This window comes from Phyllobates terribilis, unplaced genomic scaffold, assembly GCF_046119375.1.
Source record: "Phyllobates terribilis strain yellow unplaced genomic scaffold, ASM4611937v1 Scaffold_1__5_contigs__length_1240528914, whole genome shotgun sequence".
Taxonomy (NCBI): Eukaryota; Metazoa; Chordata; class Amphibia; order Anura; family Dendrobatidae; genus Phyllobates; species Phyllobates terribilis.
Genome location: NW_027362761.1, coordinates 797,917,833 through 797,944,963, shown reverse-complemented (window position 1 = coordinate 797,944,963; position 27,131 = coordinate 797,917,833). Strand labels below are relative to the sequence as shown.

Here is a 27,131-nt window from a genome sequence, read left to right as displayed (position 1 = left end):
GTATGCCGCTGCTGAACTGCCGGCCGGCTTTTTTAAAGAAAGCGTCTTCTGAGCAGTTTGTCAGCTTTTGGACACCTTTGAAGGTGTTTTCTATGTGTTTCTATGTGTTTTTGTTTGCCTGCCATTGGTTTTAACGGTGTTCGACGGTGTTCTAAGGTGTTCGACGAACAGTTCGACGAACAGTTCCTCGAACATCCCGGTGTTCGACGAACCGAACCGAACCCGAACACTACGGGGGTGGCTCAACACTAGTCTGGACACATTGTTATTTTTCCCAGTTTTTAATGGTAATCCAATTAAATGTGAAGTTTTAGATTTTTTTGTTTTGATATAGAGACTGCTGGATGAACACCTTTTTCTTTAGAATTTTATGATAACAGTTAGGCTGTTTGATGATTTGATTTTATTCTTTGAGACTTATTTAACTTTTTTCCGAAGTCTCACATTGTAAATGTTGCATTTCATGGTGGTCATTCAGATGGCTCTTAGACATTGTCATTCTATTCTGGTTCATAGAGGTGTGTCCTGACATGGGTAGCCTTCTCATTGACATTGTTTTTTAATAGAACATGTGGAAAGGGGTTTTGTTCATGAAATAACTTAAACAGATTTATTTCAAGGGGTTGTCTTAAGTTCATCAATGGGTACATTTGCAAAGTGCTTTTAAAAAAGCAACTTTGCTATTTCAACCCTTATTAAAAATGCTCTCCATTCTCATGTAAAAAGGGATTTTTACTTTTATAGTAAATAGCTCGTTGCTTAGGTTTGCAAACACTAGGGTAGCTGGTTACATAGGCAAGGAGCGGGTGGCTCGAGCAAGCTCTACGCTTTACAGCCTGCTCGTGCTGTTCTGAAGCTAGTTGGATTAGCCCCACTGTGCTTCTTCTGTGCTGCAGAGGTAAATTTGCCTCTTCTGGCAACCTGGGAGAGAGCTCAGTTTGAGCCAGTGGTGCGACCAAGCCAGTGATCTGAACTGTAAATTTTTAGGCAAACAGTGCGCTCCTGAAGATTCATCTTGAGACAACCCCTTTAATAAGTCTAAGAAACATGACTATGCCAGAAGATAATTTTACCTGTTGTATAACAAAATATCAGGAACCCAAATTTGATCAGAAGGAAAACGAAGTGTTTGTACTCCAGGGTGCTCTGCTTGGTCCCATGTCAAGTAGAAGTCATTCCAGTACTGTAGAATAAATAGTACAAAAGTGGTCATTTCTATGTAGGTTTACATTTGGTAGCACTATAGAACATAAAGCCATGCATATGCAACTAGGTGCCTATACAATTTCATACATCTGACATTAACTGGCATTAGAAAAAAACCTCATTTGATTGGTATATTTTTTTATTACAATTATATTGAAAAGTGCAGTTAGGGCTTCAGGATCCTGATACATATGTGGCACCCCAGGGGTCTGGTTTTCCACAGTAACAGCAATGTTATGTCTGAGAGCAGGTGGGAGGTCTCTTGGTCAGGGATCCTATGCATGCCACACCTCCTGCCCAGTCCTGGGAGGGGAAGAACTTCCCCTATAAAAACCTAGGGCTGAGGCAGGGTGAGTGAGTAGAGAAGAAGCAGAGAAAAGAAGCACATATAGGAAGAAACAACAGGAGCTCTGTGGGAGCAGTGTTACAAGGAGTCAGGGGCTGGCAGCTGCAGAGCTCGCCCTGACTGAGAAGTTATCACCGGACCCGGAGTCCGAGGCTGTGGGGACTAACTCCTATCCAGCAGCAGAAACCGACCGGCAGGGGATTGCAGGTCCTCTGGCCCAGAAACCCGAAGGCCCCGAGTCACCGGCCATATGGGTGAGCACCACACGGTACACTCAGGGACGTGGGCTACTTATAACCGCCTCTAGCAAGGTAGCCAGAAGAGTATCGTTAGTTTGGGAGGCCTACAACTCCGCCTGGCCAGGGGAGATCCCATCTGCTCAAGGACTGACCAGGCCCCAATCGCTAGCCAGTACTCCGGGAGGGTCTATCTTTGTCACCAGTAAAGACCCTGAACTACACAGTACCGTCTCCGAGTGGTTCCTGCTACCCCCATCATCCACGTCGGCTGCCCTGAGGCCATACCCCTCCCGTTGGGGGTTATACTATCACGCTGCACAATCCTACCACCGGCCTCAGCGGTCTGCCCTGCAGCAGCAGCTCCCTGGCTGCACTCAACGGGTGGCGTAGTCGTCCAACATCTACCGCTAAAATACTGCCGCTCAGTTTGACTCCCTGGGCACGGACCGGGTCACCGCCACGAGACTACTACCCCCATCTGATCCGGCTCCGGGTAAGCCCCCGTGCGCGCGATGCCGCACGACACAGCAGGCCCAGGGGCGCGTCAACTTTTGGCGTAGTCGGCAGGATCTCGTGCCCGCAACCACCGGGTACTGCGTGCCTGAAAAAGACTGTGAAAACTTACCCGTGGTGAAGATTCCCGCCATCCGGCGCCATCTTCCGCTTTCTTCCCGCCATCGGTGGAGTTTTCCCGCCATCCGGCGCCATCTTCGGCCTTCTTCCCGCCATCCGTGGAGTTTTCCCGCCATTGGACGCCATCTTGAGGACGCCGCGCGGGAAGAAGAGGGGCGTGGACTCCGAAAACGCGCGAGAACTGAAGCCCCGCCTCACGTCCGGACGTTGCGTAAGGTCCTGGAAGGAGCCCAGCAGACGCCGACGTCACAGGAGCGCGACGGAAGGTCCTCAACCCTGACGATCCACTGCGGAGCCGCGGCCTACGGAAGAGGATCATCGCAAGGTAGGCCACGGTCCACTAGGGGGGAGAAGGATGTCGGATACGGAGGAGAGCTTCACCGCTCCAACCCCCGCCAGCGCCACCGCTGTTGCGGTCATGCCTTTCACCATGCCCTATATCCCGGGGGCAGCCTGGCTACCCCAGTACTCAGGGGAGTCACATACCCTGCAGGACTTTAGAGAAAAACTGGATAGCCTCTTCCAGGTGTACCCCCTCACAGAAGAGCAAAAAGTAAGCATCCTGGTGGCCCAATTAACCGGGGCAGCCCAAAGGGAGGTAAAGTCCTGGCCACCTGGGGGGAGGACTGTCGCAGGGATACTAACCCGGCTGAGGGACACCTTTGATACCCGCACCTCAGCCGAGATCAAGCTTAGATTCTACGGGTGCAAACAGCGGGCACATGAGAGTATAAGGGACTATGCCCTGAACCTACAAGAGGCCCTGAGAGCCATTAAGCAGACCGACCCTGACGGCGTGGGAGACGAGGACAGGCTGTTAACTGAACAATTTATAGAGGGTTTATATTGCAATGCCCACCGAACCCAGTTGCGGGCAATGGCCTTACAGGACCCTCATCTGGTATTTGCACAGTTCAAGGACAGAGCCATCCGGGTGCTCCGAGAACCGGCACCAGGTGGCGTTGTGACCCACAGACGCCCCACTACCACCTACCACCAGGAGGCGGCGCCCTTGTCGGCAGGGCCTGTGGGAGCTGATGCGCAGGCTTTGAACAATGACTCGGCTCCAGACCTGCACCATCAGGTCCAAGAGCTAGCTAAAAGCGTTGCTGCGCTAACCCGAACTGTGCAGTCTTTACAGGTTTCCACTCCAGGGAAGATCCAGCTGGCATCCGGACCGGAGGACATCCCGTGGCGTCGACCAAGGAGGACCCCACCGGCCAGAGGAAGACCCAGCGACCGATACAACGAGGACGGACGACCCATCTGCCGCCGCTGTAATCAACCCGGACATATGGCAAGGTACTGTCCTTTAAACTGGCACAACCTAGGGTAAAGGGCCAACCCCTAGGAAAAAGATCATCAGGCCCATCAAACTGGCGCAACAAATATGTGGGAGGACGTCCAGTCTTGCCTGTGGTACTGGATGGCATTCCTATGAGTGCCCTACTGGACACCGGGTCACAGGTTACCACCATCCCGTACGTGCTCTTCAAGCAGTACTGGAATGACTCGGATATTACCTGCTACCCTGACGACGACTTGAGTATCATCGCCAGCAATGGTCAGCCCGTGCCACAGATCGGATTTAAAGAGGTGACCATTAAAATTGGTAGAGTTGAACTGGCAGCACAGGGACTGATCATTGTAGACATTGACAAACACGAGAGTCACCCAAAGATAACTCTAGGAACTAATGTAATTGAAAATTGTCTTGCAGAGGTGATTTTCCTTTTACAGCAGGTTGCCAAGAACGCCAGCTCCGGCGAGCAGCGAGTGCTCCAAAAAGAGATCCGGGCACTGATGCGACGGCAACAGGTGGAACTCTCCGGCGGTGAGATTGGTAGCGTGAGAATGTGTGACCCTTTCCCTATTGCCATGCCCCCAAAAAGTGAAATGATGATTTGGTGCCGGGCAGCTATTGGTCTGAGAGGTAGAGATTACCAGGCAATGGTAGAACCAGTTTACTCAGACAGTAGGCCCACCATCTTGACAGCACGGGGGGTGGTTAATGTACGCCATGGGAGGGTGCCCGTTCGCATAATCAATATCGGGAAGAGGGAAGTGTACCTGCCCCGGTATGCCACGCTAGCCAAATTATATACCATTAACCAAAGTGCTATACAATCTGTGCAACCCTTGCCTCCATCTCACCCGGAGGAAGGTAACGGCTCTAAGAAAACAATGGAGGACTGGTGTCAGCAACTACATTTGGGTACTGACTCCACTCCCTCACATCAGAAACAGGGAGTCTATCGGGTGGTTCAAGAGTACGAGAGAGTGTTTAGTAAACACCCGTTACACTTCGGGCGAGTCAAGGGGGTAGAACACCACATCCCCACGGGAGACCATCCTCCCATAAAAGAGAGGTATCGACCCGTACCCCCTGCACACTACCAACACGCCAAGGTGATGCTTAGAGACATGAAGGAGGCTGGGGTGATCAGGGATAGCTGTAGCCCCTGGGCAGCTCCACTAGTCTTAGTCAAAAAGAAAGACAACACCATGAGGATGTGTGTAGATTACCGGAAAATCAACCGTATCACACACAAGGATGCGTACCCCTTACCAAGGATAGAGGAGTCTTTGGCTGCTTTAAGATCTGCTAACTTCTTCTCTACCTTGGATCTCACTAGTGGGTACTGGCAGGTTCCTGTAGCAGAGGCGGACCGGGAGAAGACCGCATTCACCACCCCGATGGGACTTAGCGAGTTTACCTGCATGCCGTTCGGACTCTGCAACGCACCAGGAACCTTCCAACGATTAATGGAGTGCTGTCTGGGCCATAGAAACTTCGAGACGGTCCTGTTGTACCTGGACGATGTCATCGTATATTCTAAGACTTATGAGGACCACCTGAAACACCTGGCGGAAGTGTTCGAAGCTCTGGCAAGCTACGGCCTAAAGGTGAAACCCTCCAAGTGTCACCTCCTGAAACCAAAGGTGCAGTACCTGGGACACGTGGTGAGCGCTGACGGAGTGGCTCCCGACCCTGATAAGATCACCGCAATTAAGGAATGGCCAAGTCCCTCCAGTGTAAAGGAAGTGCGGCAGTTCCTCGGGTTGGTAGGCTACTACCGCAGGTTCATCCCCGGTTTCACCAAAAAGGCAGCTCCTATGCAGGACCTCCTGATAGGCCAGTCCCGGAAGGCCAAGAACCAGAAGCCGCCCTTCAGATGGGAGAAGTTGGAAGAGGAGTCCTTCCGCCAGCTGAAGATGGCCCTCACGGGGGATGAAATCCTGGCGTACCCGGATTACAGCCAGCCCTTTATCCTCTACACCGACGCAAGTAACATCGGGCTAGGAGCCGTGCTGTCCCAGATCCAGCAGGGGAAAGAACGAGTAATCGCTTACGCCAGCCGAAAACTGCGACCCACCGAGAGAAACCCTGAGAATTACAGCTCATTTAAGCTAGAGTTCCTGGCAGTGGTGTGGGCAGTCACCGAACGCTTTAAGCACTACCTCGCTTCTTCCCGGTTCGTCGTGTACACGGATAACAACCCGTTGACACACCTGGACACAGCAAGACTCGGTGCCCTAGAGCAGAGATGGATGGCCCGTCTGTCCAACTATGAGTTCACAATCAAATACCGGGCAGAACGCTCCAATACCAACGCGGACGCCCTGTCCAGGATGCCAAACCTACCGGACGTAGGAGAAGATCCAGAGGGACTGGAAGAAGTCGAACTCCCTGCGTTCCACCCGCATGGGACTATCCAGTATTCCCACCGGGTAAGGAGTAAGCAAGCCGCTACGTTTAACCCCTTGCCTCACTACAACTGGGAGGAAACGCAAGACAGTGACCCTGCCGTCCGACTGGTGAAGGAGATGCTGACTCGGCCAGAGGCTCGCCTTGACCCAGACGCTCCGGAGGAAGCCAAGCAACTGTGGGCTGAGAAGAGTCGACTGTTCCTTTATAAGGGGAAGTTGTGCCGCAGAATGGTTAACTCCCGGACGCATGAACTAATCTGGCAAGTAGTGGTGCCGCGAAGAGACGCAGCCATGGTGATGGAGGCATACCACGACAGGGCTGGACACTTCGGATGGAAGAAGCTGGAGTTCCTGCTGCGCGAGCGGTTCCACTGGGTAGGCATGAGGGGAACCATCGAGAGGTGGTGCAGAGACTGTGGCCCGTGCAACCTAAGAAGGAAGGACCGTGCCAGCCAGAAGACTCCCCTGCAGTCCATCGTCACCCGGCAGCCGTTGGAACTGGTAGCCTTGGATCATGTAAAACTGACCCCAAGCAGAAGTGGCTACGTCTACGCACTAACCATCGTGGATCACTACTCCCGGTTCTTGGTTGTCGTCCCCGTCAAGGATTTAACAGCTCGAACAGCAGCGAGAGCCTTCCAGCAGCATTTCTGCCGTCCACACGGGTACCCGGACCAAGTGTTGACAGACCAGGGACCTGCCTTTGAAGCGGAGGTCTTCCAAGAATTCTGCACTCTGTATGGCTGCCGGAAGATAAGGACGACACCCTATCATCCGCAAACTAATGGACTTTGTGAGAAAATGAACCAGGTGGTAATGGATCTTCTGAAAACGTTGCCCCTGGAAGAACGCAGTCTGTGGCCTGAGAAGCTGCCCGATCTGGTGGACCTATACAACCACATCCCGGTAGGTTCCACCAACTGTACCCCGGCTTACCTAATGAGGGCGAGACCTGGTAAGTTACCTGTTGACCTGGAAATGGGAGTCCTGACACCTGAGGACACTTCACCAGAAGCAGACTGGGACACAGAGAGGCAGCAGCAGTACCGGAGAGTACAGGAGAGCGTGGAGCGAAGTCTCTGTCAGGCTAGGGAAAGACAAGAGAAAACTTACAACCAGTATGCTCCCGCTGTTCCCCTGGTACCCGGAGAGCAGGTCTTGAAGAGAAAAAGACGGCTCCACAAGTTGGGAGAAGGACCCGTACACCGTACTGCCCTCAAGCCACGACAACCCAAAGGTCTGTACCATCAGTAAAGACGGAGGGGAAACCACAACCATTGTATCCCGGGATCACCTGAAGAAGTGTCCCGAACAGCTACGGAACCCTGAAGAGGAACAAGAAGACCCTCGACCCGTAGAGGAAAGGGAAGACATGGTTAATACTGTGCTCGGAGACTTCCCTCGGTCTTGGACTCAAGTCAATGGTGCAGTTGTGGTACCCGTACTCACCTTCCTCCAACCAGCATCCCAAGCACCTACGGAGCAACAGGTAGAGCTGGAAGAACAGCCGGTCCAGGAGGCAGAAGACCCCACACCAGCAGACCAGGAGGATCAACCCTCTGCTTGCAGTGAGCCTGCCATATCCCTAGTGAGCCAAAGGGCCCGTAGACCGCTGCCCAGTTTACCCTTAACAGCTCCTACACCCTGTAGTTCAGGGCCAGACAGTCAGCTCCGTAGGTCCACTAGGGCCACTAGGGGCCAGTTACCCGCACGTTGGAGGATTTGAAGTGTATAAATTGTTTTATTTGTGGTTACCTGTTTATTGTTGCTTGTGTATAATTATGTGTTTCTAGTTATTTTTAGGAGTCCTTGGTGGATTTACCGGGAATCCTTTGTACATAGTTGGAGCGTAACCCAGGACGGACTAAAGACTGTTAAGGACTCGGGGCAGGACAGACCCCTACCTGGTTACGTCTCCCTGTTTTGGTGAAATGGACACCTTGCTTTCTTCAAAGACTGCACCCGGTTACGGACATGCCGTGACCACCTTTATGTGTTTCTTTATTGTTATTGTTATATCTTGTTATGTTTTTCTAAAATATGTTTAGTCCCGGAGTACTAAATTTCACTAGGGGGGAATGTGGCACCCCAGGGGTCTGGTTTTCCACAGTAACAGCAATGTTATGTCTGAGAGCAGGTGGGAGGTCTCTTGGTCAGGGATCCTATGCATGCCACACCTCCTGCCCAGTCCTGGGAGGGGAAGAACTTCCCCTATAAAAACCTAGGGCTGAGGCAGGGTGAGTGAGTAGAGAAGAAGCAGAGAAAAGAAGCACATATAGGAAGAAACAACAGGAGCTCTGTGGGAGCAGTGTTACAAGGAGTCAGGGGCTGGCAGCTGCAGAGCTCACCCTGACTGAGAAGTTATCACCGGACCCGGAGTCCGAGGCTGTGGGGACTAACTCCTATCCAGCAGCAGAAACCGACCGGCAGGGGATTGCAGGTCCTCTGGCCCAGAAACCCGAAGGCCCCGAGTCACCGGCCATACGGGTGAGCACCACACGGTACACTCAGGGACGTGGGCTACTTATAACCGCCTCTAGCAAGGTAGCCAGAAGAGTATCGTTAGTTTGGGAGGCCTACAACTCCGCCTGGCCAGGGGAGATCCCATCTGCTCAAGGACTGACCAGGCCCCAATCGCTAGCCAGTACTCCGGGAGGGTCTATCTTTGTCACCAGTAAAGACCCTGAACTACACAGTACCGTCTCCGAGTGGTTCCTGCTACCCCCATCATCCACGTCGGCTGCCCTGAGGCCATACCCCTCCCGTTGGGGGTTATACTATCACGCTGCACAATCCTACCACCGGCCTCAGCGGTCTGCCCTGCAGCAGCAGCTCCCTGGCTGCACTCAACGGGTGGCGTAGTCGTCCAACATCTACCGCTAAAATACTGCCGCTCAGTTTGACTCCCTGGGCACGGACCGGGTCACCGCCACGAGACTACTACCCCCATCTGATCCGGCTCCGGGTAAGCCCCCGTGCGCGCGATGCCGCACGACACAGCAGGCCCAGGGGCGCGTCACATACTAGACAAAATGAATATCAAATTGTCACACAATGACAAATGACAATGAAAAATTGTTACACAATGGGTATTGACCCTTAACCGTTAGGAAAACAAAAGTTAAAAAGTTTTTGCTAGCTCTAAGTTCTGAAAGGCTTGTAAATTCCTCTGCTTTTCCACTTTTTTGCTTACTCGCTCATAGTATTTCTTCTGCATCATTGGGCTGCTAACCTATCTTTAGTAAATATAGTAGAAATGTCCATACTGCTTTTTTCCTTCTTTTTTAGTTTTTTTTATCATTAAAGGGTTTATTGGACCATAACGTAGCTGAAAGAACCATTAGCTTCTACATAAACAAGCATTAAACAGAGCCCAAATCAGCATCTCCCAGCAGGTTAATTACTATTAATGCTTTCAACAAATGTATTTGGCCACACTTTATAGAGCAAATTGGCTATGATATTAAAGAGTTTGTGGAAAGTGGAAGAACTGAATCCCGTCATCAGCTATAGTGGTTAATTAATTTCTCACACGGAATAATTTACTCCCACTAAATGACAGAATTCTTAAATAGCCTAAACAATTAAACCCATAATAGTTCTCATATACATGGCTTGCATGAATGGATACGTCATGCTCACCATAATAAAGGTATGATACTATGAGTTTGTTGAAAAAGATTTTATGGTTCCGCACTACATCTGTACATATCATTCTTTTTTTTTTATTTGCTCTTCTAGTAAGGACCCATGTAACACAACAATAGGGGAGGACACTGACAGTGAAACAATGGCAGTGAAAGGTCCCTGTGTAGGACTTGTGTCTGAGCCTCCCCTTCTGTCAGGCCCTACCTGCATAAATGCACACACATTTACAGTATAAATTATGCATGTTAATACATTACAAGAAGATTTACACATTACACACATATATTCATAGTACAAACATGCACGCAGGCGCATAAAAAGAACACACGTACACATAAACATGCAAATACACAATGACATTTTTGTGATGCACAACCCGATGATTTTTTTTTCTTTGTTTGGTCTTTCATAGTTGTAACTGACATAATTTTTTATGTAAACTTTATTTTATTAGGTCTTTTTCTTTTGCAAGACAAACTAGTTTATTTTCACCACTCAACGATCATGTACATTTCTGATGACAGCAGGCTGTGTGGTGTATGGAACAGCCTCAGGAGCTGAGCCCGGTTTCATTTGCAGCAGATCTGTCTGTAAAAGCATCAGCTTTTACAGCTCCGATTGCTGTCGTTAACCATTTATATTGCACTGCCAATCACTGACAACAGCATTTAAATTGCACTATTAGCACAAAAAATATATTTGGTATAGTCGTGTCCAAAAAGGGCTGATCTATCAAAATAGAAATTTATTTAGACTGTTCTCCAAATGATGAAAAGAAAAGAAAATTGATATGCCAAAAATTGCAATTTTGGCTTCCCTAAAAAAATGCAATGAAAAGTAATCAAAATGTATGTACCGCAAAATAGTATCAATAAACACTAAAGCTAAATATGCAAAAAATACAAATTGTCATGGCTGGCATGGGGGCATTCATTAGGCTCCTGGCTGTCATGGCAATCCATCAACATCCCATAATCACATTTCAGAAAGAGCCAATGGGCGCATGAAATGGTGTGTCCCCTAGAATGCATGCTTTAATTGCCACTGTTAGCGACTGACATTGACTTTTAGGGAGTTAACAGTTGCAGGCAGAGCCCAGTTCCACTTACTACTGTTAGAAGCATATGCTGGCTGTTTAACATTGCCATCCTTTGCCAAAAAGTGAAACTCATATATTATATAGAGTCATTACAAACAGGGTGATCTATTTCAAGTGTTTATTTCTGTTAATGTTGATGATTATGGCTTACAGCCAATGAAAACACAAAAGTCATTATCTCAGTAAATTAGAATACTTTATAACAACAGCTTGAAAAATGTTTTTAAAATCCGAAATGTTGGCCTACTGAAATGTATGTTCAGTAAATGCACTCAGTACTTGGTCGGGGCTCCTTTTGCATCAATGCAGCGTGGAATGGAGGCGATCAGCCTGTGGCACTGCTGAGGTGTTATGGAAGCCCAGGTTGCTTTGATAGCAGCCTTCAGCTGGTCTGCATTGTTGGGTCTGGTGTCTCTCATCTTCCTCTTGACAATACCCAAGAGAGAATCAGGTGAGTTTGCTGGCCAATCAAGCACAGTGATACTGTTGTTTCTAAACCCATTTCGGGAAGGGGTTAAAGGATTAAATGACATTTTGCCAAACATGTATGTGAGCGTTACATTTGTGCTAAATCTTATGGATTTAACAAAAAAAAAACAACATTTATTTTATTGCCGATCACTGTAAATAATCTCTATTGTTGTTTTGATTACAGGGATACCAAATATATATACAGTATATTTTCAGTTGTTTCACACTTTTTTGTTAAGTATATAATTCCACATGTGTTAATTCACAGTTTTGATGCCTTCAGTGTGAATGTACAATTTTCATACTCATGAAAATACAGAAAAATCTTTAAATGAGAAGGTGTGTCCAAACTTTTGGTCTGTACTGTATGTATATATACATATATATATCTATACATACACATGTATATATACTGTATATGTATATATACCCTGATTTGTAATGTTTATTTAAAAAAATATATAATTATTGCAAATTGTTTTTTATTATATTTTAGTAAATTTATAGGAAAAAACCCTCTGATTTTTATTTTACTCCTTATATACAGATATATACAGTAGAAATGTACTAATGTATAGAGATTAGTGATGAGCGAGCACTAAAATGCTCGGGTACTCGTTGTTTGAGTCGAGCAAATTGGAATGCTCGAGTGCTTGGACCGAGTAACGAGCCCAATGTAAGTTTATGGGAAACTCGAGCATTTTTCCGGCGGCTCCCCCCGGCGGTCTGCAGAGGGCCTAAAAATTGCCCAAATCGATGGGAACAGTGCTCAAATGACATGGGATCAGTATGGGGGACCCCTGGCAGCATTTCTGACGCCCAGGTCACTGCTGTCAACAATGTTGTCAGAGGTATTACACCACTTTTACGGACTCAAAATGGATTTTCCTGGGAAAAAATGTTAAGGAACATCTTTATATTTAAGGCAAAATAAATAACCAAAAACAAAAATGCTCCTCCACACCTTGGGCTATGTTCACACATAGACTTTTTGATGCATTTTTGCACTTTGGCATTGCTTTCAACCAAGACAAATGCATTCACTGGGAAATGTCATTTTAACATTTTACATCCTTATCTGGCCATGTGGTGTGTGATACATCATCAGACACATGCATACAGTACTGAAAAGACATGGGAACAGCATGGGTAGGACCCCTGGAAGCATCTCTAACTCTCAGGTCACTGCCTAAAAGTGTGCACATCATAACTGATCCTTGGCGCATGCGAATATGCCTCCCGCCCTGCACCTGTCATTGCAGACTTGCAACAATCACCATCCATGTCCTTGACCCAGTGCAGCATTCAGTTGTCCCTACCCCATTCCTTGGAATGCAAGCGCAAGTATGCAGCCAGCCAAACAGGCAGCAATACTATACTGCCAAATTTTTGACAGCTGCTTGCACTTGAAATGTGGCCTTTTAGGCTCGTGGAGGCGGAAGCTTTTCACAACCTCATGGCGGCAGCAGCCAGGTGTCCATACTCGGTCCCCAGCCGTCACTATTTCTCTCGGTATCGTTTCCGCCTGCCACAAGCGCGGGTCCCAGAACATTACCCGTGCCTTCCCCAGTGCCCTTACTAGGAAGGACCGCCTAACCATAAACACGTGGACAAGTGAATGTGGCCAGGGATGGTACGGAGCCAGTCCACAGCTTTTTGTGAGAGTTGTATTTCACCACAGCCATATTTTTTAGCTCGGTGAAAGAACTGACTTGGGACACCATATCTACTCCAGCTGTCATTTCTCCCAGGAAGTCCTCTAATGCAGCTTGGAGCATAAGCAATGGCAGCCCATCCAACATCAGCTCGCACTTGTCGGTGGTGCTTCGACATACAAACATCTTTCTTTGGCCATTTCATGACTACAGAGTTGGGCAATGGCCTGATCTGCAATGCGGTTTCAGAAATAACATGCAATTAAGCACGTTCAATCCACATTAAAAAAAGCAGCCATAGAGTGTCCGGGAACCTTTCCACACACTTTTCTTAGCCAGGATTGCTTCTCGGCAGTGTTGGACGGTCCCACCAGAGAATCCTCGAGTGGGCCCTGGCTTCTCCATCAGGGGAGTTCATGATAGCGCAAACTTTGCAGCAGCTATGGGGCTCTTGAGCGGGGAAGAAAGGTGAGCCCTCAGAATCAAATCCTCTGGTGGGCCCAATGTTTTTCAATTTGAAACTGCTTCTCAGCGGGAGTTGTATTTCACCACAGCCATATTCTTTAGCTCGGTGAAAGGACTGGCATAGAAGGAAACTGTATCTACTCCTGCTGTCATTTCTCCATCGCCAGGTTCTGCCCATTGTCATACATCACCATGCCTGGCTGTATGTTCAGCGGTGAGAGCCACAGATCAGACTGCTGTGTTACAGCTTTCAACAACTCTGCAGCGGTGGGTGGTTTGTCACCAAAACATTAAGCATGTTATCTTCAGCACAGCCTGTTGTCGCTTGGCCAAGGCAGTGCTGCAGTGCTTTCAGCTTGTGACTGATGTTGTCATTTAGGACATGGAGGCCGAACTGGAGGAGGAGGTGCAGGAGCTGAACAATGTGATTACATTGAAATTACATTGGCGAGTCTGGTTTTTATACTAAACAAATATCCTGCTGTGTTTTTATTTTTTTATTTTTTTTACGGTATTTTTTAAGACAAATACATTCACCGGGAAATGTCATTTTAACATTTTACAACCTTATCTGGCCATGTGGTGTGTGACATATCATCAGACACATCCTGTTTCATTTATAATGGAGGGACTCTGAAAGTCACAAAGCCTGTTTTTATAGGGTCATCAGTCGGCCCTTACTATTTTTAAAGGGCCAGCAGTCGGCCCTCGCTATTGTTAGAGAGCCATCAGCTGGCTATGCTTTGTTGATCCCATTATTAACGAGTGGATCTCCTATACGGTTATTGCGCATGCAGTGACTGCAAGGGCTGCCAAAAATTTGGACTCAACCCAATACCACTTTGAAGAGACATAAAGGAGGTGTATTGGGTTCCCATTATAAAGGAGCGGGTCTCTTATAGTGGTAATGCCCATCCTGTGACTGTAAGGGCTGCCAAAATTTGGGAAAAACCCCACTAACAATTTAAAGACACATAGAGCTGGGCCACAGTAATGTCATGTTCCCATTAGAAAGGAGCGGGTCTGCTATACAGTTATAGGGTATGAAGTGAGTCCAATGGCTGCCAAAATTTAGGAAAAACCCCACTATCAATTTAAAGACACATAGAGCAGGGCCATAGTAACGACATGTTTCCATTACAAAGGAGCGGGTCTGCTATACAGTTATAGAGTAAGCAGTGAGTCCAACGGCTGCCAAAATTTAGGAAAAACCCCACTAACAATTTAAAGACACATAGAGCAGGGCCACAGTAACAACATGTTTCCAATAGAAAGGAGCAGGTCTGCTATACAGTTATAGGGTATGAAGTGAGTCCAACGGCTGCCAAAATTTAGGAAAACCCCCACTATCAATTTAAAGACACATAGAGGTGTGCCTCAGTAATGACATATTCCCATTAGAAAGGAGCGGGTCTCCCATACTGTTTGCCTATGTAGTGACTGCAATGACTGTCAAAAATTTGGAGGCATTCCAATGCCCCTTGCAGGAGACATAGAGGTCGGAGGGCCTCCTGAAAAAAATGCTCCCATTATTAGGAAGTGGGTCCCCCATACTGTTTGCCTATGCAGTAAATGCAATGGCTGCCAAAAATTTTGAGGAACTCCAATGCCCCTTGCAAGAGGCGTAGACATGTTGATATGGTACATATGGTGGTGATATGGTGGTGGAGGATGAGAATGCGGAGGAGAAAGACAAGAGCAAATAGAGAAAATCAGGAAGCGTATACCCTTGTCTGGGTGTGAAGACAGAGGTGCATGGGAATAGAGTTAGACCTCTCCAAAAAAAGACACTGTATTTGAGATTATGTTATGCTGCTATCATTCGGTGGTGTTGAGAAGTCTGGCCCAATCCAGCCCTTGTTCACTTTTATAAGAGTCAGCCTGTCAGCATTTTCAGTTGACAGGCGGATGCGTCTATTGGTTATAATTCCACTGGTGGCACTAAAAACCCGCTCTGACAAAACGCTGTTGGCATGGCAGGCCAGGACCTCCAAGGCATAGAGAGCCAGTTCATGCCACGTGTCCACCTTGGATACCCAATAGTTATAAGGCACAGACGAATCACGGAGGACGTTGGTACGGTTGGCAAGGTACTCCCTCACCATCTTACGAAACTTTGCACTCCTTGTGAGAGTACCCCGCGCCTCAGGGCCTGTGCGATGGGAGGGTCTGAGAAAACTGTCCCAGAACTTTGACAGTGTTCCCCTGCCTCTGCTGGATTGCATTTGAGTCTCTCTCGCCTGTACTCCTTGGTTGTCCAACGAACTGTGACCTCTGCCGCCAGCGTTTTCAGATGGGAATTTTTTAGATAATTCCTCAACAAGGGCCTTCTCGTACTGCACCATTTTATTAGACCTGTCCTGCAAGGGAATAAGAGACATAACGTTCTCCCTGTAACGTGGGTCTAGAAGCGTCACCAACCAGTAATAACTGTCACGCAAACTTTGGAAAACGCGAGGGTCACGGGAAAGGCAGCATAGCATAAACTCAGCCATGTGTGCCAGACTTCCGTGTCCTCACCAAGAGGACAACTGACCATGCTCTCCTCCTCATCCTCCTCCTCTTCCTCCTCCTCACTCTCCTCAGGCCATCCATGCTGAACAGATGGTATGACAGTTGTGCAGCAGGTAGTACCGTCTATAGCACAGGAAACTAGCTCCTGTTCTTCCTCCTCCTCCTCTTCCTCATTGTTACTCAATCCACATTGGGATGAGATGAGGCTGGGCTGTGTATAATCATCCTGTATGGTTCCTTGCTCCATCTCACCATGCTCCGCCTGCAGTGCATCCTATTTAATTGAGAGCAGAGAGCGTTTCATTGCCGCTCACCATCTTGGTGGAGTCCTCAAAGTTTTGGAGGATGGCATAGATGTCTGACATCCATGTCTATTCCTGAGGTTTTCTGTGTGGAGTCTGACCTGAATACCGACGGCCTTGTTGATGCTGGTAGTCAACAACTGCCCTCTTCTGCTCACAAATCTTTCCCAACATATGTAATGTAGAGTTCCAACGCGTGGGGACATTGCAGATCAATCGGTGAGCTGGAAGCTGCAAATGCTGCTGAAGCAAGGCAAGGGCGGCGGAAGCTGTAGCTGACCTTCTAAAATGGGCACACAGGCGGTGTACTTTGACTAGCAGATCCAGCAGATCCAGGTAGGCTTTGAGAAACCGCTGAATCATGAGGTTAAGCACATGAGACAGGCATGGTACGTATGTGTGAGCTCGCCTCGCCTCAGCCGCCACCAGATTCTGGCCATTGTCACAAACGACCATGCCTGGCTGTAGGGTCAGCGGTGTCAGCCACGGATCTGCCTACTCTTTCAGAACTGTCCACAAGTCTTCAGCATTGTGTGGTTTGTCACCTAAGCATATTAGCTTCAGCACAGCCTGTTGCCGCTTGGCCAAGGCAGTGCTGCAGTGCATCCAGCTTGCGACTGATATGGTCATTTCGAAGATGGATGCTGAAGAGGAGAAGGAGGTGGTTCAGGAGCTGTAGAATGTGGGGGCAACCCTGATTGACCCAGGGCTCGCAATCCTCTGCATCGGGAGGATGTTTTCCATCCCAAGGTTCGACTGGGTCCCGGCTTCCACTATATTAACCCAGTGTGCCTTCAGCGAGATGTACCATCCCTGCCCACAAGCACTTGTCCACGTGTCCGTGGTTAGGTGGACTTTCCCAGTAACTGCGTTTTTGAGGGCACATCTAATATTGTGGGACACGTGCTCATGTAATGCGGGGACGACACACCGTGAGAAATAGTGGCAGCTGGGGACCGAATACCAAGAGACGGCCGCTGTCATGAGATTGCGGAAAGCTTCCGTCTCTACGAGCCTAAAAGACAACATTTCGAGTGCAAGCATTCACGAAATGTGTGAATTTAGTAGGGTGGCCTGTGGTGTGTTAGCTGCATATTTGCGCTTGCGTTCCAAGGACTGGGGTAAGGACAACTGAACGCTGTGCTGGGACAAGGACATGGACGTACTTCCTGATGGTGCTACTTGAGAGTGTGCAACGACAGGTGCAGGGCGGGAGGCATCTTAGCATGCGCCATGAATAGGGGAGTGGCGTGCACACACAACAGCAACAGAAGCAGTGGTGTCACCCACAGACACTGTTGCTGGACCCTGGGGTTCGGCCCACTTAGTCGGGTGCTTTGCTGCCATGTGCCTGATCATGCTGGTGGTGGTCAGGCTGGTAGTTTTGCTACCCCTGCTGATGCTGGCTTGGCAGGTGGTGCAAATGGCCTTTTTGGGGTTATCTGCAGAGTCTTTAAAAAATAACCAGACTCGGGAAGACCTAAAAATTGTACTGGCAACTTCCGGCATGGTGGCGTTACGAGGAACGCTTTACCCCTTTGTGTCTGCGGCCACCACACTGCTTCTTCCTGCCTGTTGTGGTGCTATGCCTCCCTCCCCCTGTGTGCTGCTGTCCTCACTCTGTTTGTCCCCCTGCCTGGTTGGATCTGCTACTATATCATGCACCACCTCATCTTCCACTTCCGCACCCTGGTCCTCCTCCTGACTTTCTGGCAATTGTGTCTCATCATCATCATCATCCACCTCTTGTGACAGTAATTGCACTTTACCACTGTCACCTTTGTGTGACCGTGGCTGCTCCAATATTTGGGCATCGCTACACGCGGTCTCCTCCTGACTCGCTTGAAGCTGGCCGGGCGAGAGGCCCGAATGTACAAATGGAAAAGTAAACAACTCTTCCGAGTGTCCAAGTGTGGGATCAGTTGTCTCCGGGCACTTGGCATGGTGGGAGGAAGGAGGATCAGGGTGAGGAATATGCAGTCCAGACTCACGGCTACTGAGACTTGACCGTGTGGAAGACAGGGTGGAGGTGGTAGTGGCCAAGTGACTGGAAGCATTATCTGCTATCCAACCAATAACCTTTTCACACTGCTCTGTGTTCAATAGTGGTGCTCTGCAGTCCCCTAGTAATTGAGACAGAAAAGTCGAGCGAGAAAATGTGGGTGTTTGTTGTGGCACAATTTCACCTTGCCCACGGCCACATCCTCATCTTCTGCATGCACCATCACCATCACGTCCACTTCCCCGTCCCTTGCCATGCACCTTGCCCATTTTAAATGGAGGACAATACGTATTTTCCATGTTCACGAGAAATGGCTGATTTTGGAACGCAGTTATATGTGATATGCCTGACAGAGAACCACGATTTTAAATAGCAGGTCTGTAATTTACTAATATTATGCTTAGTGTGAATAGCGTCACCGACACACTGCAACGCAATGAAAATGGAAGAAATGTATGATTTTAGAAGTCTTATCGGTGATATGTCTGACAGAGAACCACGGCTTTAAATTGTAGACCCGTAATTTACTAATATTATTCTACATGGAGACCTAGTGTGAATAGTGTCACTGACACACTGCAACGGAATGAAAATGGAAGAATTGTATGATTTTAGAAGTCTTATCAGTGATATGTCTGACAGAGAACCACGGCTTTAAATTGTAGGCCCGTAATTTACTAATATTATTCTACACAGAGACCTAGTGTGAATAGCGTCCCCGACACACTACAACAGAATGGAAAAGGAGGCCAATATTTTCCACCTTCAGTTCAAATTTCTGGATTTTTATCACTTAATATGGAACAGATCTAGCTTTATTCTGCAGTGAGCAGAAAAATGGTGTACTCTGGATTGCTTTTTAAGCAAATAACCAGGATTAAGATAAAAAAAAATTTGCCCTGGCCCCTGATATCTGAGGCTGTCTAGAAATATCTGTAATTATTACAGCAGCAGCAGACAGGACGTTCAATGGACCCTCTTGTGCTGTATCATACACTGCAGTCTACCACATACACTGCCTGCCTGCCTAGCTCTGATAAATACAGGGTGGTCCATTTATATGGATACACCTACATTAAATGGGAATGGTTGATGATATCAACTTCATGTTTGTGGCACATTAGTATATGGGAGGGGGAAAACTTTTCCTTTCCAGATGGGTGGTGACCATGGTGGCCATTTTGAAGTTGGCCATTTTGAATCCAAAATCCATTTGACCCACTTAGACTTTTAGCTTTGGGGTCATCTGAAGGCAATTGTCTATGCTGTGCCAGCTTTTCTTAAATCCAACTTAGCCAAATAGTTTGACCAAGTTCAAACTTTACTTTTAATTTGCACTGCAACCCTGGGTCGCTGCTGCCGGGAGATCGCTGCTGCCGAGAGGTCGCTGCTGCCGGGAACTTCTGCCTTCCTGCAGAGGCAGGAGTCGGAAGATGGCTTCGGGCCCCATGCTGCGGGCCCCATCCTTGCAGTAGGTGTTCGGTGGTGCGGGGGCTCCGTGGATATTTTGTAAAAGCCGGAGCCCAGCACCTTCTATACTTTTCTATCTGGCGGTCTCCGGGAAAATGGCCGCCCAAGGTGGCGCATGCTCAATTGAGATCTTGGGAGCCGAGATCTCCGTGCCGAGATATCAATCTGAGCATGCTCCGCCTCAGGCGGCCATTTTCCCGGAAACCGCCGCATGGGAAAGTATTTTTTACAAAATGTCGGCGGAAATCCCGCACCATTGAACACCTACTACAAGTATGGGGCCTACAGCATGGGGCCCGCAGCCATCTCCCGACTCCTGCCTCTGCCGGAAGGCAGAAGCTCCCAGCAGCTGCGATCTCCCAGCAGCAGTGATCTCCCGGCAGCAGCGATCTCCTGGCAGCAGCGATCTCCCGACTCCTGCCTCCGAACACCTTGTCCTGCCTTGACCCTGCCACCTGGGACCCCGCTTCACCAACTCCTCGGCCCCCAAAGGTAAGCTGATTATAACAGGCACCGGTTTATAAAAAAAACATTTTTTCCTATTCTCCTCCCCAAAATTTGGGGTGCATCTTATAAACCTGTGCATCTTATAATCTGCAAAATATCGTACATATTTGGTATCGCCAAATTTATAAAAGTCTGTTCTATCAAAATATAAAATTAATTAACCCATATAGTAGATGCTGTAAAGGGAAAGAATCAAAATGACAGAATTATTTTTTTTTGTCATTGCACCTCCCTAAAAAATACAATAAAAAGCAATCAAAACTTTGTATGCACCCCAAATTGATATCAAGAAAACTAACAGTTTGCCAGGCAAAAAATTGCCCTAACAGAGCTCCATTGATGGTAAAATAAAACATTTCGTATTTTGGAACGTGGTGGCACAAACCAATATTTTTTTCACTAAATTAATCCTATTGATTTCTGCACTTCAAATTTGGCCAATTTCAGATGTCAGTACTGAGGGCACATCTTATTTCCGAATTATTAAGTTATCACCTATCCATTTGAAGGATAACTTAATGATCACTACAAGTTCAAAGGCTAGTGCCCACGAACATGAGAATCAGGCACTGCAGAGAATGGAACAGTGTCATGCATGCTTGACCTCTACTCCATTCACTGTCTTTGGGACTTTAAAGGCTCTTAATTAAAGTGACCCTTAACCCTGGGACTGAAAAGTGAATATACATTTTTCATGCATACAGTAGTCAGTAGTGATGAGTGAGAGTGCTTGCAACTGCTTGGTACTCGACCGAGCATCCCACTGTTCGAGATGCTCGACGCTCGGTGAGTACTTCCTGGATGTTCGGGCGGGAACTCGAGTCCCCACCCCACATGTTTGGCGCTGTTTAGACAGCGAATAAACATGCGGGGACTGCCTGCTAGTCACTGTAATGCGACAGCTATGTTGGTTGTGGCATTACAGTGATTGGATGGCGGCTTAGCATCATTGGGTCTATATAAGACCCTATGTTCATCACAGTCTAACCTTCAGACAGGCGAGTCGGGAGAGCTGCAGCTGAATGAGGCAGAGAATTGGCGGTTTATTTAGTGAGGTATTCCACAGCAATATGCATCTACACTAACAGTCCTTCTAAGGACTAATTTAGATGCATATCAATCCTGGTGATAGCAGGAGTTAGGCAGGCATAGTTTGTGGAGAGTGTATACAACAGAATAGGGTCCATTGCATGTTCTGTCTGCTTCCGTTACTGATATCCATAGCCCTAGATATCAGGACTAATGCTCTTAATCCTGATGATTTGCTTGAAAAACAATATAATACACCATTGTTGCTGCTCCAAAGAGCTGTTCCCTTTTCCATGTATAGATTCGGGCCTCTCACCCGGCCCGCTTCAAGCGGGGCAAGAGGAGATGGCATGTAGCAATCGCCAAATATTGGAGCAGCCATGGTCACACAAAGGTGAAAGGATGAAAGTGCAATTACTGTCGCAAGAGGTGGATGATGATTATGAGACACAATTGCAGCAAGTCAGGAGAAAGCCCAGGTTGAGTACGTGGAAGACGAGGTGGTGGACGATGAAGCCACTGACCCAACCTGGCAAGGTGACATGCACGAGTCTGGCTCTTTTTTAAAAACTATCAAGTTAACTCCAAAAAGGCCATTTGCAACATCTGCCATGCCAGTATTAGCAGAGGCAGCAAAACTACCAGCCTGACCACCACCAGCATGTTCAGTTACATGACAGCAAAGCACCCGACTAGTTGGGCTGAATGCCAGGGTCCAGAAACAGTGTCTGCAGGTGACACCACTGCCTGTTCCGCTGCACGCCAATCCCCTTTCCATGGTGCAGGCTAAGATGCCTCCCGCCCTGCACCTGTTGTTGCACACTTGCAACCACCACCATCAGCAACCATGTCCACGTCCTTGTCCCAGCTCAGCGTTCAGTTGTCCCTACCCCAGTCCTTTGAACGCAAGCACAAATATGCAGCCAACGCCCCACAGGCCACAATACTAAACTGTCACATTTCTCGAATGTTTGCACTTGAAATGTTGCCTTTTAGGCTCGTGGAGACAGAATCTTTCCGCAACCTGATGGTGCTGGCTGTCCCTCGGCCCTTGGTCCCCAGCCGCCACTATTTCTCCTGGTGTGCCGTCCTCGCCTTACACAAGCATGTGTTCCAGAACATTAGCCATGCCTTCACCAATGCAGTTACTGGGAAGGTCCACCTAGCCATGGACACGTGGACTAGTGCTTGTGGCCAGGGACGGTACATCTCACTGATGGCACACTGGATTAATATAGTGGAAGCTGGGACCAAGTGGGACCCTGGGACAAACACGTCCTCCCGATGGCGAGGATTGCAGGCCCTAGGTCAATCAGGGTTGCCCCAACATTCTACAACTCCTGCACCTCCTCCTCTTCAGCTTCATCTCCGAAATGACCACACAGTCGGAAGCTGGAAGTACTGCAGCACTGCCTTGGCCAAGTGGCAACAGGCTGTGCTGAAGCTAATGTGCTTAAGTGACAAACCACACATCACTGCAGAGTTGTTGACAGCTGTAACAGAGCAGGCAGATCTGTGGCTGATACCGCTGAACCTACAGCTAGGCATGGTCATGTGTGACAATGGCTAGAACCTGGTGGCAGCTCTGAGGCTTGACAACCTTGCACACGTACCATGCCTGGCCCATGTGCTCAACCTAGTGGTTAAACGGTTTCTCAAAACCTACCTGGATTTGCCTGAGCTGCTTGTCAAAGTACACAGAGTGTGTGTCCATTTCAGAAAGTCACCTACCCCTTCTGCCGCCCTCGCCGTGCTTCAGCAGCGTTTGCAGCTTCCAGCTCACCGACTGGTGTGCGATGTCACCACGCATTGGAACTCAATGTTGCATATGTTGGGAAGGATTTGTGAGCAGCAGAGGGCAGTTTTTGAGCACCAGCTGCAACATACCCATCGGTATTCAGATCAGCCTCGGCACATAAGAGCTGATGAGTGGGCATGGATGTCTGACATCTGTGCCGTCCTTCAAAACTTTTGAGGACTCCACCAAGATGGTGAGCGGTGATGACACCATAATTAGCATTAAAATCCTCATTCTCTGTCTAATGAAATGCTCGCTGCTCACAATTAAAGATGAGTCATTGCAGGTGGAGCAGGATGAGATGGAGCAAGGAATTATACAGAGTGATGCCACACAGCCCAGCCTCATCTCATCTCAACATGGATTGGGTGATAATTAGAGATGAGCGTTGTTCTACTCGAACTGTTCGCCAATCTCAAATTCGAGCTGTTTTGGGCGGTGTTCGAGCCGTTCGGCGAACACGAACAATTTGATAAAAATTCGGCTGTTCGAGGTTATGTTCGATAACTGTTCGTGCACCAAAATCATAACTGGATTTTTTCTCAGTAATGATGAAAATTAATGTTAATACGCAGTTTGAGTGTACAGCGGGGTGGGGGGAGGGGCAGGGGATGGATCTCTGCAGGAACAATGAAGATCTCCATTTTTTTTTCTCTTTCCCGCATTTGCAGTGGGGAGGTGCAATCTGTCAGCCTATCAGCAGCGCACACACGGAGCGAAGTGCTTTTTTTCACACAAGCAAGGGCATGTGTCATTGGCAGTGTATGTCACATGTCCTTGCCCTATAAGACCAAGCCATTTTTTTTTCTCTTTCCCGCATTTGCAGTGGGGAGGTGCAATCTGTCAGCCTATCAGCAGCGCACACACGGAGCGAAGTGCTTTTTTTCACACAAGCAAGGGCATGTGTCATTGGCAGTGTATGTCACATGTCCTTGCCCTATAAGACCAAGCCATTTTCCCCGTCGCCACCATTTTCTCACTGCTGCAGCTGCGTGTTAGACGGCACCGCTGTTGCTGTGTGCGCTATACCTTGTTAATTTCAAGCCAATTTTCGCACAAATATACAGATAGCTTGGGAGTAGGGAATAGTTGTGATTGCAGTCCTTTTAAGGACTAGGTTACAGCATTTCCTACGACTTTTATCAGGGAGGTCTGTGCTCTTAAATAGATAGGTTGTGGGAGTAAAGACTAATTGTAATTGGAGTCCTTTTCAGGACTAGGTTACATCAGTTCCTATCAGTTTTTGCCAGGCAGGTCTGTGCCAGTGCTGTGCAAGTTTTTTTCACAGCATTTGGCTGAATCTAGCAAAGCTAATCCTTTTTGGCCTATTGCAGAGTATGTTAGTCAGTGGAGTAGCCTATCTGTGCTGCAAGATATACCACCTGTGTATAGAATACCAATTTTTTTACTGCACCTAGTGAAGTAAAATCTTTTGGGCATAGCATCATTCTATTAGTCCATCTATACTGACCTCCATCAGGTTGCAAATTAAAACTAATTTTTATCTGCATCTACAGTACCTCTGAAAAAATATTTGGGCTTCTAGCTGTGTGTGGGACTTGTTGTATTAGTCCATCTATACTGACCTCCATCAGGTTGCAAACTGAATATATTTTTTTCTGCATCTACCTCTGAAAAAATATTTGGGCTTCTAGCTGTGTGTGGGTCTTGTTCTATTAATCCATGTATACTGACCTCCATCAGGTTGCAAACTGAATATAATTTTTTTCTGCATCTAGCTCTGAAAAAATATTTGGCCTTCTAGCAGTGTGTCGGACTTTCTCTATTAGTCCATCTATACTGACCTCCATCAGGTTGCAAATTAAAAATAATTTGTATCTGCATCTACAGTACCTCTGAAAAAATATTTGGGCTTCTAGCTGTGTGTGGGACTTGTTGTATTAGTCCATCTATACTGACCTCCATCAGGTTGCAAACTGAATATATTTTTTTCTGCATCTACCTCTGAAAAAATATTTGGGCTTCTAGCTGTGTGTGGGACTTGTTGTATTAGTCCATCTATACTGACCTCCATCAGGTTGCAAATTAAAAATAATTTGTATCTGCATCTACAGTACCTCTGAAAAAATATTTGGGCTTCTAGCTGTGTGTGGGACTTGTTGTATTAGTCCATCTATACTGACCTCCATCAGGTTGCAAATTAAAAATAATTTGTATCTGCATCTACAGTACCTCTGAAAAAATATTTGGGCTTCTAGCTGTGTGTGGGACTTGTTGTATTAGTCCATCTATACTGACCTCCATCAGGTTGCAAATTAAAACTAATTTTTATCTGCATCTACAGTACCTCTGAAAAAATATTTGGGCTTCTAGCTGTGTGTGGGACTTGTTGTATTAGTCCATCTATACTGACCTCCATCAGGTTGCAAACTGAATATATTTTTTTCTGCATCTACCTCTGAAAAAATATTTGGGCTTCTAGCTGTGTGTGGGTCTTGTTCTATTAATCCATCTATACTGACCTCCATCAGGTTGCAAACTGAATATAATTTTTTTCTGCATCTAGCTCTGAAAAAATATTTGGCCTTCTAGCAGTGTGTCGGACTTTCTCTATTAGTCCATCTATACTGACCTCCATCAGGTTGCAAATTAAAAATAATTTGTATCTGCATCTACAGTACCTCTGAAAAAATATTTAGGCTTCTAGCTGTGTGTGGGACTTGTTGTATTAGTCCATCTATACTGACCTCCATCAGGTTGCAAATTAAAAATAATTTGTATCTGCATCTACAGTACCTCTGAAAAAATATTTGGGCTTCTAGCTGTGTGTGGGACTTGTTGTATTAGTCTATCTATACTGACCTCCATCAGGTTGCAAACTGAATATATTTTTTTCTGCATCTACCTCTGAAAAAATATTTGGGCTTCTAGCTGTGTGTGGGACTTGTTGTATTAGTCCATCTATACTGACCTCCATCAAGTTGCAAATTAAAAATAATTTGTATCTGCATCTACAGTACCTCTGAAAAAATATTTGGGCTTCTAGCTGTGTGCGGGACTTGTTGTATTAGTCCATCTATACTGACCTCCATCAGGTTGCAAATTAAAAATAATTTTTATCTGCATCTACAGTACCTCTGAAAAAATATTTGGGCTTCTAGCTGTGTGTGGGACTTGTTGTATTAGTCCATCTATACTGACCTCCATCAGGTTGCAAACTGAATATATTTTTTTCTGCATCTACCTCTGAAAAAATATTGGGCTTCTAGCTGTGTGTGGGTCTTGTTCTATTAATCCATCTATACTGACCTCCATCAGGTTGCAAACTGAATATAATTTTTTTCTGCATCTAGCTCTGAAAAAATATTTGGCCTTCTAGCAGTGTGTCGGACTTTCTCTATTAGTCCATCTATACTGACCTCCATCAGGTTGCAAATTAAAAATAATTTGTATCTGCATCTACAGTACCTCTGAAAAAATATTTGGGCTTCTAGCTGTGTGTGGGACTTGTTGTATTAGTCCATCTATACTGACCTCCATCAGGTTGCAAACTGAATATATTTTTTTCTGCATCTACCTCTGAAAAAATATTTGTGCTTCTAGCTGTGTGTGGGACTTGTTGTATTAGTCCATCTATACTGACCTCCATCAGGTTGCAAATTAAAACTAATTTTTATCTGCATCTACAGTACCTCTGAAAAAATATTTGGGCTTCTAGCTGTGTGTGGGACTTGTTGTATTAGTCCATCTATACTGACCTCCATCAGGTTGCAAACTGAATATATTTTTTACTGCATCTACCTCTGAAAAAATATTGGGCTTCTAGCTGTGTGTGGGACTTGTTGTATTAGTCCATCTATACTGACCTCCATCAGGTTGCAAACTGAATATATTTTTTTCTGCATCTACCTCTGAAAAAATATTGGGCTTCTAGCTGTGTGTGGGACTTGTTGTATTACTCCATCTATACTGACCTCCATCAGGTTGCAAACTGAATATAATTTTTTTCTGCATCTAGCTCTGAAAAAATATTTGGCCTTCTAGTAGTGTGTCGGACTTTCTCTATTAGTCCATC

The 27,131-nt window shown here is 47.0% G+C and overlaps 1 protein-coding gene across 1 annotated transcript in view; it reads right to left on the bottom strand.

The window, feature by feature from the left end:
- Positions 1-27,131, bottom strand: part of LOC141171354 (neuronal acetylcholine receptor subunit alpha-7-like) — a 645,132-nt gene that overhangs the window by 392,749 nt on the left and 225,252 nt on the right. The window contains exon 4 of the mRNA XM_073655206.1: positions 1,074-1,183. Within this exon, the coding sequence (XP_073511307.1) occupies positions 1,074-1,183 (110 nt within the window). The remainder of the gene's footprint in view (positions 1-1,073; positions 1,184-27,131) is intronic.